The sequence below is a fragment of the Oscarella lobularis genome, chromosome 1 (genome assembly GCF_947507565.1).
Source record: "Oscarella lobularis chromosome 1, ooOscLobu1.1, whole genome shotgun sequence".
Lineage (NCBI taxonomy): Eukaryota > Metazoa > Porifera > Homoscleromorpha > Homosclerophorida > Oscarellidae > Oscarella > Oscarella lobularis.
This window is the reverse complement of record NC_089175.1, coordinates 3,714,854-3,726,294: the sequence shown is the minus strand read 5'-3', so window position 1 is coordinate 3,726,294 and position 11,441 is coordinate 3,714,854. Positions and strand designations below refer to the sequence as shown.

General features: G+C 46.8%; 3 protein-coding genes across 6 annotated transcripts; 1 reads left to right on the top strand and 2 right to left on the bottom strand.

Annotated features, from left to right (window-relative positions):
• The first annotated feature begins 5 nt into the window (after nt 1-5).
• LOC136188281 (tyrosine-protein phosphatase Lar-like) lies at nt 6-3,059 on the top strand. Of its 2 annotated transcripts, none has more exons than XM_065976032.1 (10): nt 6-68; nt 118-501; nt 553-846; nt 895-1,176; nt 1,230-1,496; nt 1,550-1,864; nt 1,919-2,026; nt 2,088-2,152; nt 2,203-2,313; nt 2,711-3,059. In XM_065976032.1, the coding sequence occupies exons 1-10, from the start codon at nt 32-34 to the stop codon at nt 2,843-2,845; spliced, it is 1,998 nt and encodes a 665-aa protein (XP_065832104.1). In that variant the 5' UTR covers nt 6-31; the 3' UTR covers nt 2,846-3,059. The 2 variants fall into 2 exon arrangements, with proteins under 2 accessions (XP_065832104.1, XP_065832094.1); XM_065976022.1 differs by having other exon boundaries at nt 2,085-2,152.
• Nucleotides 3,060-3,427: 368 nt separating this feature from the next.
• LOC136199442 (uncharacterized) lies at nt 3,428-5,038 on the bottom strand. Its single transcript, XM_065989634.1, has 5 exons — nt 4,882-5,038; nt 4,624-4,731; nt 4,112-4,372; nt 3,713-4,042; nt 3,428-3,662 (listed from the first exon to the last, which is right to left on the bottom strand). The coding sequence occupies exons 1-5, from the start codon at nt 5,036-5,038 to the stop codon at nt 3,499-3,501; spliced, it is 1,020 nt and encodes a 339-aa protein (XP_065845706.1). The 3' UTR covers nt 3,428-3,498.
• On the bottom strand, nt 4,682-7,759 carry LOC136185458 (uncharacterized). Of its 3 annotated transcripts, none has more exons than XM_065972599.1 (9): nt 7,257-7,759; nt 6,905-7,198; nt 6,574-6,852; nt 6,261-6,527; nt 5,953-6,204; nt 5,483-5,891; nt 5,277-5,388; nt 5,115-5,231; nt 4,682-5,061 (listed from the first exon to the last, which is right to left on the bottom strand). In XM_065972599.1, the coding sequence occupies exons 1-6, from the start codon at nt 7,654-7,656 to the stop codon at nt 5,872-5,874; spliced, it is 1,512 nt and encodes a 503-aa protein (XP_065828671.1). In that variant the 5' UTR covers nt 7,657-7,759; the 3' UTR covers nt 4,682-5,061; nt 5,115-5,231; nt 5,277-5,388; nt 5,483-5,871. The 3 variants fall into 3 exon arrangements, with proteins under 3 accessions (XP_065828671.1, XP_065828677.1, XP_065828684.1); XM_065972605.1 differs by lacking the exon at nt 4,682-5,061 and having other exon boundaries at nt 5,101-5,231; nt 5,483-5,544; nt 5,596-5,891; XM_065972612.1 differs by lacking the exons at nt 4,682-5,061; nt 5,115-5,231 and having other exon boundaries at nt 5,367-5,388; nt 5,483-5,537; nt 5,584-5,891.
• Nucleotides 7,760-11,441: the final 3,682 nt, after the last annotated feature.

The window sequence follows — 11,441 nt, the reverse complement described above, 5'->3', positions numbered from 1 at the left end:
TCCGCATGCGCAGTGAGTAACCGACTTCGTGATGCCGAAGATGCTCAATTGGGCGACGTTTCTGTCACGTAACTACTTTTTTTCTGCGTTACTGTTCTTTTGACACTGTTTTTCAAGCTTTTCTTTTCCTTTGTCTTCATGCTTGTTGGTGCAATGGAGCTACGATCAGTCCGCCTGGAAGTCTAACGGGTCTTGATGGCGAAAATAGCACAATTAATTGCAGCTTTCCAGACGGTTCTGGGGCGGCGGCTATTCGCTACAACCAAAAACTAAGCGCAGCCGTTTTTGTTGCGTCTGGAGATGTTACGCCGATTTCTGTTCCTCCGTTCAAAGGAACAGCCCTAGGACTTGGACTTTCAACTGTTCAAGGCGTTCGAATGATATCGTTTCGGCTGAAATTCACGCTCAAGTCCGATTACAATGGAGCATCTCTGCGATGTCGATTTAGGGCTTCAGATGGTAGCACTACCGAGTCTCAACCTCTCACACTGGTCGTCTTATGTACGTGTACATGCAAATTAGATGGATTACATTTAGTTTGTCTATTTGTAGCGTCTCCTTGCTGCACTGTTTCAAACACGAGTCATATTGTCCACAACACTACAAGTCGTCTTCGTCTTCTGAGCTGCGAGGAAATTATCAGTCATCGCGGAAATCCGCCAGCAAATGTCAGTTGGTCTAAACCGTCAGGTGGCTGCGTTGGCACTGAGTCGGGAGATGCAAATCAATTCTATGATCTCCACCCAGTCACACGACAGTGCAACAATGCGCAAATCACTTGTGTTGCAGACACGAAGGAACCTCGTCTAGATACAACGATGAAGACGTTTGCTTTGACTGTAAATAGTAAGTAAAAGGTCTTACTGCATTTGACATTCTCAAATGTGCATGTAGGTCAACCAGAAAGGGTGCAGTGTAGCTATGACGGTTTGACGAGACCACGTGCATTGTTCAGTTGGGAAATGCCTGGAGATGACGGTGGCTTTCCTATCACTGACTATGATCTATCTCTGTCCATCAATGGAGTGACCCAGTCATTGATTGCTTGGACGCTTGGACGTCCACTGAGATCTGACCATGTTGTGAATGACAGTGATACTCTAGTATTCAGAGTTTCAGCAATGAACACTCTTGGACCTGGAGAAGCTTGTCAGGTGGACCAAACTGTTCCGACCAGTGAGAGATAAATGATTATGTGGCAAATATAAACGTTTTCGTTTCTTGTTTAGGAAAGTGTATCAAACCGGTCAGAAGTGCAGGATCCCGAAGCGCGTTGACCATTGACTGTCAAACAGACACAGATTTTAATAGTGGTGGATACATAGTGTATTACACGCGGAATGGAATGCAAGAAGCTTCACAGTCTCAAAACAGCCTTCCAATCACCATTTTGAACCTAGCAGAAGACACCGCCTATGACATTGTCGTGGAAGCAAGAAATTCAGAAGGAACTCGCGAAAATTCAACGGTTGTCTCAATGAGGACTAATCTACCTGGTTGGTTTTCTACAGACTAAATAGTTGCGTGCTCTATAGGTATCATTTTCCAGGTGTTCCCGGTAGTCCTATTATTTCTGGCAATGCCAATGCCCTAAACATCACGTCAACGTCTTTCATATTGACGTTCAGTTCAGTTTTGGATTCTGGCAGAGACAATGCTTCAGTGTCGATTTACCGTGTTTTCTTGAACAGTGATCAGAGAGATATGAAGGCGCAGAGCGGCGAAACGCAAGCGTTTTTGATAGAAAAACTGTCACCATCTACAACATACACTGTAAAAGTGTTGGTTATCAACAGTTTGGGTGAGGAGAGTGAAGAAAGCAGGTCAATTACTGTCACTACATTAGAAGAAGAAAAGAAAGGAGGTATGCGGAGTGATGGATGTAATGCTTCATTAGCATTAGGAATTGATGATCTAGGATTGAGTTCTGGAGCTATAGTGGGAATTGCAGTAGCTGCATCTCTTTTGGTCATTGCCATTATCGTTATTATCTGTTGGGTGAAACACAATTCCTCAAAGAATGAAGGCAAGAGAGGGAACTCACAGCGCTCTTCATTGTAATAAAAAGAATTGTTCTGCTAAAGTAGATGCAGGTGCAGAAAGTTCAAGAAATGAGTCTACAATAGAAGATAAACGTCCAAGGAAATCAGGGGTAGTTGAAGCAAGCATCTTTTACGTTTTCTTTCGGAATTTCTGTTTCAGGGAGATGGAATTCAATATGCTGAGCTGGAACTAGCCCAAGCTGGTTCAACACGAGTCAAAGAAAACCGTTTCAAAGACGCAGTGACTTACAGTGATGTTAAGCCCGCTGAGGTGCGTAGAAATTTGCATTAACAGTATAGGGAAACGTGGGAGCACCAAAGTAAACAGCGCTGAGGAAAGGAATGCAGACATGGGTTGCACAGTCAAAAACGAGCACGGCAAGCCAAATGTTGAGGCCATTGGAGCTGAGTTGTCAACTTGCCATCCACTATGGATATGACAACTCATGAAATGGCCCCTTCTTGGTCCAAGTGCCCCTTTAAATCTTTATGAATAAAATGTCAACTTAATCAGTGCAACAGTGTCCTTCTCCTTACGCTATCTAATCAATGTCCTCGCTATCTAATCACGAACAGCCACCCCGCCACACCCATTATTGGCTAAAGTTTAACTTTATATACCCCTCCTCCAGGGTTTGAAGCTGCTAATGCCACCTTTCTTTTTCTAGGCAACTCAATATGCTCAATTGGATCTGGCCAAGCAGACGCCAGAAAAGGAGGAAAAGAATTTGAAGAAGGTGAAGAAGGCCAAGGAGGAGGAGTCCGTCCCTTACACTGGAGTCACAAAGCTTGCTGATCACTGAGAATGAATTGGATCACCTGGAAGCCGAGAAACGTTCGTTCATTTGTCTTTAGTGGTACCAGTAGGTATTCTGTTAGCGGCTTATTTCAGCCAGTTTGTTTAGTCCGTCACTGTGTTTTTCGTACTTTTTTTGGATGACTGATAGGTGGTGCTTGCTGCATTTTTGTGTGTGTTGCTGATTTTCTGATTTACACGTCTGCTGTTGATGTAATGAATTCCTTCTCTAAAATTCTTCACCCATTAGTGCACAAAGAAAAAGAAGAGCCGGCCAAGTAAAAGTGGCTACTCTAACGTTTTAAAAAAGGATGGCGCTTTTCTAACCAGTATGCGCACTGGTACGCACAGAAACAACAAGGTTACCTGTCATGCAATTTCCTCCTTTGTTTTATCTTGTAATGACACATTATCAGTAGCCGTAACGGACACAAGATTGTTTCTACAAAAAATCAGATCTCACCAGAAAATAAAGAGCAATAAAAAATCCACTGTAGTAATACAGTTATTAATCGATTAACTCTGAAACCACAAAAACCAAGCACTACAGTGATTTACCATTAGCAAGCACCATACTGTGTGATCAGACAACTTGGAGAAATTATTCAATCAAATGTATTTAGGCTTACTCTAAATTCTAATCTCCCTACATACCCCTGATTACTTAAAAGCTGGTTGAACTTGCCTTTCCTTCCTACGCCCAACGCACAGCACCCACTTTAAGCACCATGTCGCCCAAAGAATCAGCGCCAACAAAAGCAGACCGGCCAACACGCCAATCCCAATGGGATAGCCAATTGGCACGTGATCATCTGACCCATCCCCTACCAGAACAAAAACCAATAGAGTAGAAACCTCGCTCTCACTTCCTTACCTTCCACTGTTGGAACATACAATTTATCCCCAGTCTGTTGACTAAACATCCTCACGCTCACAACCCGGAAAACGTACGTTTTCCCCGACGTCAGCCCGTCAATCTTCAGCGTGGAAACAGCCTTCGTCGGCGGCTCGACTTTGACCACTTGATACCCAACGAAATCCTCGTCGAGATCATACTCGACAAGAAATCGAAGAATGCCCTCGATAGTGCCAACAGTCCACTCCAACTCAACAGAAGCCGCCTCAATGGAAAGAGCACTCAGCTTGGTCGGTCGCGTGAGAGAGGCACTTGGACCAAGAGCGCGAGTCACAACAATACGCTCAACTGTAAATAAGATATAGAGTAAGAACTAAGAAGGAGGATTCTTATGGATAATACTTCGCGCGAACGTACCGCGGCCCAGCACTCGATCGTCCCCGTCGCGCGCTTCCACGTCGACAATGTATCGCGATTCGGGCGCTAGTCCGTCGAGAAGAGCGTCGCCCGGCGTCGTCGCGTTGATTGCGTCGATGAGACGCGCTGTCGCTGCGAGTCGGAGTGCGAGACGATAGGATTTGACGAGGGACGAGTTGAGAGTGCCGGCGTTCCATTCGGCGTAGATTGACGTCGAGCCGAGCGTCGTTTCGAGAATCGGCGATTGGGAGATTGTCGATTCTGCGGGGAAGAGAGGATCGTGTTGGCGTTTTTAGGCTATCGAATGTTGGGACGGGAGTGTTCGTAGAGATTCGGCTGGGTTTGATTTAATTTCGAGTTATGAATTCGATTGGGGGACGCGAAAACCGGTCAACGCCTCAAAAGGGGCCCCATGTCAGTTTTTATTGCACCAAATTGTAGGTTATCTATGAATAAACTCTCGAATTCTTACCGATTGCAGAAAGAAAACTTAGAAGAGCAGCAAATCAAACTTTTATTTCCAAAAATGTTGATATTAACCGAGCACCCGTATGTCAACAAAACTGCATCTCTCATATGACTGCATTCATATATTCGAGATCGTAGCAAGAAAATGCCAACTGTTTTAAAAAATTTTTCAAAACGTTTTCAAGTCAAAAATACAGTGCTAGCAGAACCCGGCTTGCCCTTGCCTCTTGCAACTATAAATCATTGAAGATTTCCGTCCTACAGTATGTACACGCAATTCTACGTTCACTGATTATTTTCACACACTCTTTCATTCATCTTGGTCAAAGTCAACTCCTGCTTTGTCTTGACTGTTTTCTGTATGGCATCAGCATCGACGTCAGATCGACACCCGTCTTCTCGTTTCTTTTCCGTCTTCTCCTTCTCTTTGTATTTCTTTGCCGCGTAGATTTTTATCATCATAAAGTCGATTTTCTTCAATTCTATATCATACAAGCTTGGTGCTTCTGACCATGTTCTGACTCTCAACAACGACCTTTTGGCGACTCAGTCAGTGGTCTTGGTCACAAAGCAACGTGACCGCATTGATCCCAAGACGTTCTTTAATTTGCACAAAGCGCAAGCACGTAGCTCGCCAATTGATTACATCGTTCTACAAAGAGCATATAGTTTAGCTGGACGTTGGAGGCTGCATTACCTGCTAAATAATTATCTTTTACGCAATTGGTTAGTTCTAGCAGCGCTCGTGCGAATCCCATTGGCACATTTGCGTGAGACGTACGGCAACGCAGCTCCAAAGGCAGAGAGACCTAAGACAAAAAATCCGTGAATAATGCTTCCAGATTTTTACAGTAGCACAGCACGTCTTTTCGCCTGTTACAGTTTGCTTTTAAACAATCTCACATTTAAGCCCGTATGTTGAAATTGAAAACGGCAACATATGAGGATGATCTAGATGCTACGCACTAAAACAATCATTCTATCCAAGCGTCTGTTGTCATCACGTTTGCTGGCACCGTGCAGTCAAGTTGCACCTCCTGGGGTGTGAGGCACCGGATTCTTCACATTCTCTTGATGACCATGACTTTGCTCAGCATCTTCATAGGAAGGTTCCGGTTTCGGTGGACCTCCGCGGCGAGCTACTGCATAGAGACGAGAATCTTTCATTTCCACGCTCTCCGTTTGTTCACTTCTTCTAGTATCCGTGGTTTGTTCTTCGTTTACATTGCGGCGTTTCATGACTATGTATGTCACAAGAAAGGCAACTAAAGCCCCGGCCAAAACGGAGCCAATCAATGACCCAACCAATACACTGGACGATATTCTGTAGCTCTTTTCTGCTGTAATAACTGCAATTGGGCTACTTTTCTCACCTTCTTCGCCCAAGCTATTAACTGCCGTCACCTGAATGACGTACGCCGATCCACTCGTGAGATCGTACACAGTAAACGTTTGAGTGTCTTCTTCTGCAGCTCGAAAATCTAAGGGAAAGTTGTCAACGTAGACTCGGTACTGACTGACATTCGCGTTGTCTCTTCCAGACTCAAACACCGAGAGAAACGAGACTGTAATGGAATCCAAAGTCCATTCAGATACTGTGACTGTCGTAACTGTTTGAGGAACGCCTGTACGTTACGGCGGCAATTACACATTATTTTCAAAAAGTCGCGTGTTTGCTCACCAATTTTATTTGTAGTCACTTCTATCGTACTTGAGTTGTCCCACATGGCTTCTGAGTTTTGAGCCTCCACTGTGATTGTATACGTTGTGTCAGGTGATAAACCTAATATTCTAATAGGCAGTGTGCCAGTAATAGCAGACCCATTAGAACTGCTTCCTCTAATGTTGTAGTAGACTCTGTATAACTCAGATTGGTACTGACCTAATGTGCAGTTCACCATTATTGTCATGCGAGATTTAGACGAAATATGTGGTTGTATGCATCCTCCTGAAACACAAAATATTCTGACGATGAAGATGAGCAGTTATCTTACTTGTAGGAACTGTCACATCCAGCAGGCATGCTCTGCTACGTCCAAGAATGTTCACAGCTGAAACGCTGAATTTTAACGTATCTCCATCGTTCACTGCGTTGTGAAGTTTCAGCGGATTTCCTTGTTTCCAATGAACTAACTGAAACTTTCCATTGATAAACAACGACACGTCGTAATCAGTGACCGGAAATCCACCGCTATCTGCGGGCTTTTCCCAACTGAACCATGCTAAACGCCTCGTCAAACCGTCATAGCTACACTGTACCATTTCTGGCTGACCTACATATGCATATACTAAAGCATGAAAACGCTTTAGATCTTCTCTCCTTACTAAATACAGTCAGGGCAAACGTCTTCCTCGTTGTATTTAGACGAGGCTCTTTTGTGTCTGCCACACAAGTGATTTGCGCATTGTTGCACTTTCGTGTGACAGGGTGGAGATCGTAAAATTGATTGGCATTTCCTGACTCATTGCCAATGCAGCCAACTAACGTTTTAGTCCAACTGATATTTGCTGGCGGATTTCCGCGACGACTGATAATTTCCTCGCAGCTTAGACGAGGAAGACGGCTTGTAGCGTTGTGAACAATATGGCTCACGTTCAAAACACTGCAGCAAGGAGACGCTACAAATAGACAAACTAAACGCGTATAATGATTCGTCTACTTTGCTTCTAGACGTACATAAAACGACCAGTGTGACAGGTTGAGATGAAGTCATGGTAGAATCTGAAGCCATAAAATGGCATCGCAGATACGCTCCATTGTATTCGGACTCGAGCGTGAACGTCAATCGAAACGACATCGTTTGAACACCTTGAACGGTCGAAAGCCCAAGTCCTATGGCTGTTCCTTTGAACGGAGAAATAGAAATCTGCGTAACATGGTCCGGCGCAACAAAAACGGTGTTGCTTAGTTTTTCGTCGTAAAGAATAGTTGCCGATCCAGAAGCGTCTGGAAAGCTGCAATTAATAGTGCGTCTCTCCCCATCAAGACCTGTCATAGTTCCAGACGGACTGATGATCGCCATTCCATTGCATAAACTAAAAGTAACGAACATCCAAAAATGACGGAAGCCTTTCATTTTGCTGTCCGCATGCGCAGTGTGTCATGGACATCGCCGATCTGACGCAGAGGCGGGTGCGAGGTAACGCCCGCGACCTCCAAACCACTCCACACTATCTCGCGAGGAGCGACACGAGTTTTCAGTTTATCCGGGACCTCCTTCGCCACGCTGTCCATTTAGAGTGGGCGGTATTTCGATGCGATAGACTGGTAGGCGGCGGTAGTGGACGTCCGATCCACGTGCCACTCTCACACGAAAAATGTGACGCCATTCTACTTCTCGTGGGTACTCGCTGTTTCTAGAGACAACAAAGAAGGCACACGTGTGGTAATCACGAGAAGCAGACTGCGTGGGCCGCCTCATTTCTCGTGTGAGACTTACCGCCACCTCTAAACACTCCCCTTGATCACCATTGTAATGTACCAGTCAGCACACCTCGCTCGGTAGTCAAAATACACTCCTCAGCAAGAAGGCTGAGACTACTCTTTAGCGTAGCCTCAGGTGCTGAAACAAAAAGCCTGTCTTGGTAGCTCAGCCTTGGTAGCTTCTTAAGGTAAGCGCCCCCTTTCAGGGGCCCCACTAAACTCGGTAGCAGCCAGAGACTACTGTACCAAATTGCGAGAGACAGCTAGGTGGAACCCGGGGCGTACGTTGTTCACGGTTGTTGTGCATCTTGGTGATTGCTAGGGGCCTGCCTGGTCTTTTCGAAATCGCGAGTTGCGTGAACGTATGACGTAGCAGAAGTTTGGAACTATACCTTTCGGTTCTTTTTCGGGTTCGTTCCGATTTGCCCTTACCGTTTGCGGCGTCAGGTTCTCTCATGGGCGAAGTGGCGGAAACTGACAGAGAGAGAGATATGTGTGTCTGTCAAGAGCTTGATTAGGTACTTCAGGTTGCTCAAAAATTCTATCTGGGCGATGGCGGGCGTGCTACACTGCACTAAGCAGTACAGTATGCGCGACATTCTGACTCTTATTAAGCGGTGAATGAGATGTGCGGTATTTTGACTGCTGTTGGGAGGCGCTTCCGTGAGTGTTTGGGCGGCGGCAGTGGGCCTCAGATTAAACTCACCACGCTCACACGGCGGTCGTAAATGTAGATCTCTAAATTGATACAGTCACGCCTCCCTACCTCATTCACACAGCAAGTTACGAATCATCCGGCTGCGCTTCTTGGCGTCGCTTCAAGTGCTGCAGCAACAGACACAACGCCATCGCCCCGTATAGAATTGATAAGGACGATTGAACAAACTGAAGTAGTACCTAATCATGCAAGCCCGACAGACACGGGCCCATAACTCTTACATATCTCTTATGTTATTTTTACTTTGCCCAGGCTCTGGAAAAAAAACAAAATGCCGCAGCAAACGGTAAACGCACATCGGAACGATCCTGAAAAATACCTAAAAGGTAAACGCATTGTACGAAGTACATGACGCCATCCCAGCTAATAGCACGGCACGAATTTCGGTGACGTCATATCCGGCTCTACAAAGTTTGCAATTTTCTCCGAAACGAAAACAGCAGGTCCATAACCATTACCGAGGTGCACAACTACGGCACAGCCGACACCTCTCGCCGGCAATTTCATTGGCCTACTGCTGACCGTTTTTCGGATACAGCGGGTAGTAAAAACTTTGCAGAACCGAAAACTATGTCTTGGTACTCAGGTGCCAAGACAACAAGGTTAAGCGCTTCTGCCACAGGTACCGCACGCCAACAAACCTACCCGCCTTGGCGGAATGCCAACGCCTAAGCCCGCCCAAGCGAAGGCGCTACTGTATGCTTGCTCGCCAACACGATCGCCTGGCAATTAACCGCCTTCCGGGTAGCTAAAGAAGGGAGGAAGGAGGGGAGCACCCAGCATCAGCAGACCCAAGAGAACAGCCTACCTGGCCGCCTTGAGGCCTGTCATGAAAATTTTGCCCCCCCTAAACGAGTGACCCCCCCGGGTCATTTTTCCATGGAAAACTGACCCTCCCGTTAAAAAAAGGGGTCCCCCCGTGGGGTCATTCCCCCCCCCCCCCCCCCCCCCCCCCAAACGGTTTCCCTTTTCTATGGCCCTTACCAAACTTAAAAGGGCTTTTGATTAGGCTGAGTGGTATTCTTAGACCACTTTTTTGCACGAGTTTTGGTCTTATTGTCCATGTATATATATAGTCTACGGCTGTTTAGTACCATCGCAGTCGCTGTTGTCGCTGCTGTTTTGTTCGCTAGCCATGGCTGTACTCGAGAGGGAGGGTGCGCACGCGGTTAACGGTAGTGCATGCGCGTGCGCTCACGCCTAACTCCCACTCAGCCGACTCCAACTTCAAGTCTTGGATGACAAAGCAACGATCGATGTCTCTCGACGCCGAAAAGAAACAACTGATCGGCGGGCGTAGCCGGCGGGCGTACGTTACCGGCGGGTCATTCGTTATGGCAGCGGACTCCTTTTCCAGAGTAGAAAAATGACCCCCCAGACGTATTTTTTGGGGGGTCATTTTTCCACTGACAGGCCAACTTCCAAAACCTAGACTGAACAATAGTGGGAACGCTATGGCGGGTAAAGTCAGTCAAAAGTATGACTTCACTCTGTTTAGGTTATGAGACACTAGTTTAGGTTATCAGACGCTAGTTTATGCACTAGTTTAGGTTATGAGACGCCAGTTTAGGTTATCAGACGCTAGTTTATGCACTAGTTTAGGTTATGAAGCACTAGTTTAGGTTATGAGACGCCAGTTTAGGTTATAAGACGCTAGTTTAGGTTATGAGACACTAGTTTAGGTTATCAGACGCTAGTTTATGCACTAGTTTAGGTTATGAGACGCCAGTTTAGGTTATCAGACGCTAGTTTATGTAACGTGTGTTAAGATATATCTATTAGCATCGAGAGCCACCCGCTAGATATTAACACCTACCCCGGACCAACGGGTCCCGTCACATTCCCTTTCCTTACTCAGTACGACTACCTTAGACATATACGAACCAGTACGACTACCTTAGACATATACGAACGACATAGAAGAACAGTACCCCTTTTCCTTTCTTCCCTTAAGTGCCCTACGTCACGTACTCTTGCAGATACGCCGGAGCTCGAGTTGGGCGGCCTGAGCGAGTGTGACGTCCGCGCGAGGGTTGTGGGTGCGACGACGACGGGGAAGCACTGCGGAGCGAAGAAGGACGCGTGGACGACGAGGTCGGACGCGATGACGGAGAAACAGTGGGCGTAGCCTTTCGGTTTGTGGCTAATCGAAGATGACGGCGATTGCGCCGAAGCCTGTTGCCGCTTCGCATTTCAACGACGTACGAGCGATGTGGTAGACATGTCACAATCTTGGCGGGTTTCCACGGAGCGGACGAGTCGTGGGGTACTGGTTGTACAAACACGGAGTCGCCTACGGACAGGGCCGGTAGGTCTTTGGCCGACGCATCATAATAACTTGCTTGTTTGGCCTTGCTAGCCGCCAGATCGGAATTCGCGGAGGAAGGCACGTTAGGAGTAAGAAGCACGGGCGCCGTCGGAAGGAGAGTGCGGGTACGGCGTGAGTAAAAACGTTGGGCCGGACTTGAACGAGTGTGCTCCGACGGAGTATTGAGCCAATCAAGAAGAGCGAGCCATTTGTCCTCTCCTGCCTCTTCTGCTTTGCGCCACAATCGCTTGACGGTGCGGACGGCATTCTCGGCCTTTCCGTTCGACTGAGGATACCCCGGACTACTTGTGACGTGAAGAAAACCCCACGCTGCGGCGAAAGTGCGAAACGTCGATGACGAAAACTGGGGTCCATTGTCACTGACAAGAAGATCCGGTATACCGTGGCGCGC

What these genes read in the sequence shown, in the direction of transcription:
- LOC136185458 (XM_065972599.1), bottom strand. Translation starts at nt 7,656, where the DNA reads ATGAAAGGCTTCCGTCATTTTTGGATGTTCGTTACTTTTAGTTTATGC. An exon ending in GTTTGCCCTGACTGTATTTA is followed by an intron (nt 6,853 to 6,904) that starts GTAAGGAGAGAA and finishes ATGCATATGTAG; the next exon opens with GTCAGCCAGAAATGGTACAG. An exon ending in TAATAGCTTGGGCGAAGAAG is followed by an intron (nt 5,892 to 5,952) that starts GTGAGAAAAGTA and finishes AATATCGTCCAG; the next exon opens with TGTATTGGTTGGGTCATTGA.
- LOC136199442 (XM_065989634.1), bottom strand. Translation starts at nt 5,038, where the DNA reads ATGATAAAAATCTACGCGGCAAAGAAATACAAAGAGAAGGAGAAGACG. An exon ending in CAAGATGAATGAAAGAGTGT is followed by an intron (nt 4,732 to 4,881) that starts GTGAAAATAATC and finishes TTTTTAAAACAG; the next exon opens with TTGGCATTTTCTTGCTACGA. An exon ending in GTATGTTCCAACAGTGGAAG is followed by an intron (nt 3,663 to 3,712) that starts GTAAGGAAGTGA and finishes TTGTTCTGGTAG; the next exon opens with GGGATGGGTCAGATGATCAC.
- LOC136188281 (XM_065976022.1), top strand. Translation starts at nt 32, where the DNA reads ATGCCGAAGATGCTCAATTGGGCGACGTTTCTGTCAC. An exon ending in TCTCACACTGGTCGTCTTAT is followed by an intron (nt 502 to 552) that starts GTACGTGTACAT and finishes GTCTATTTGTAG; the next exon opens with CGTCTCCTTGCTGCACTGTT. An exon ending in GGACCAAACTGTTCCGACCA is followed by an intron (nt 1,177 to 1,229) that starts GTGAGAGATAAA and finishes TTTCTTGTTTAG; the next exon opens with GAAAGTGTATCAAACCGGTC.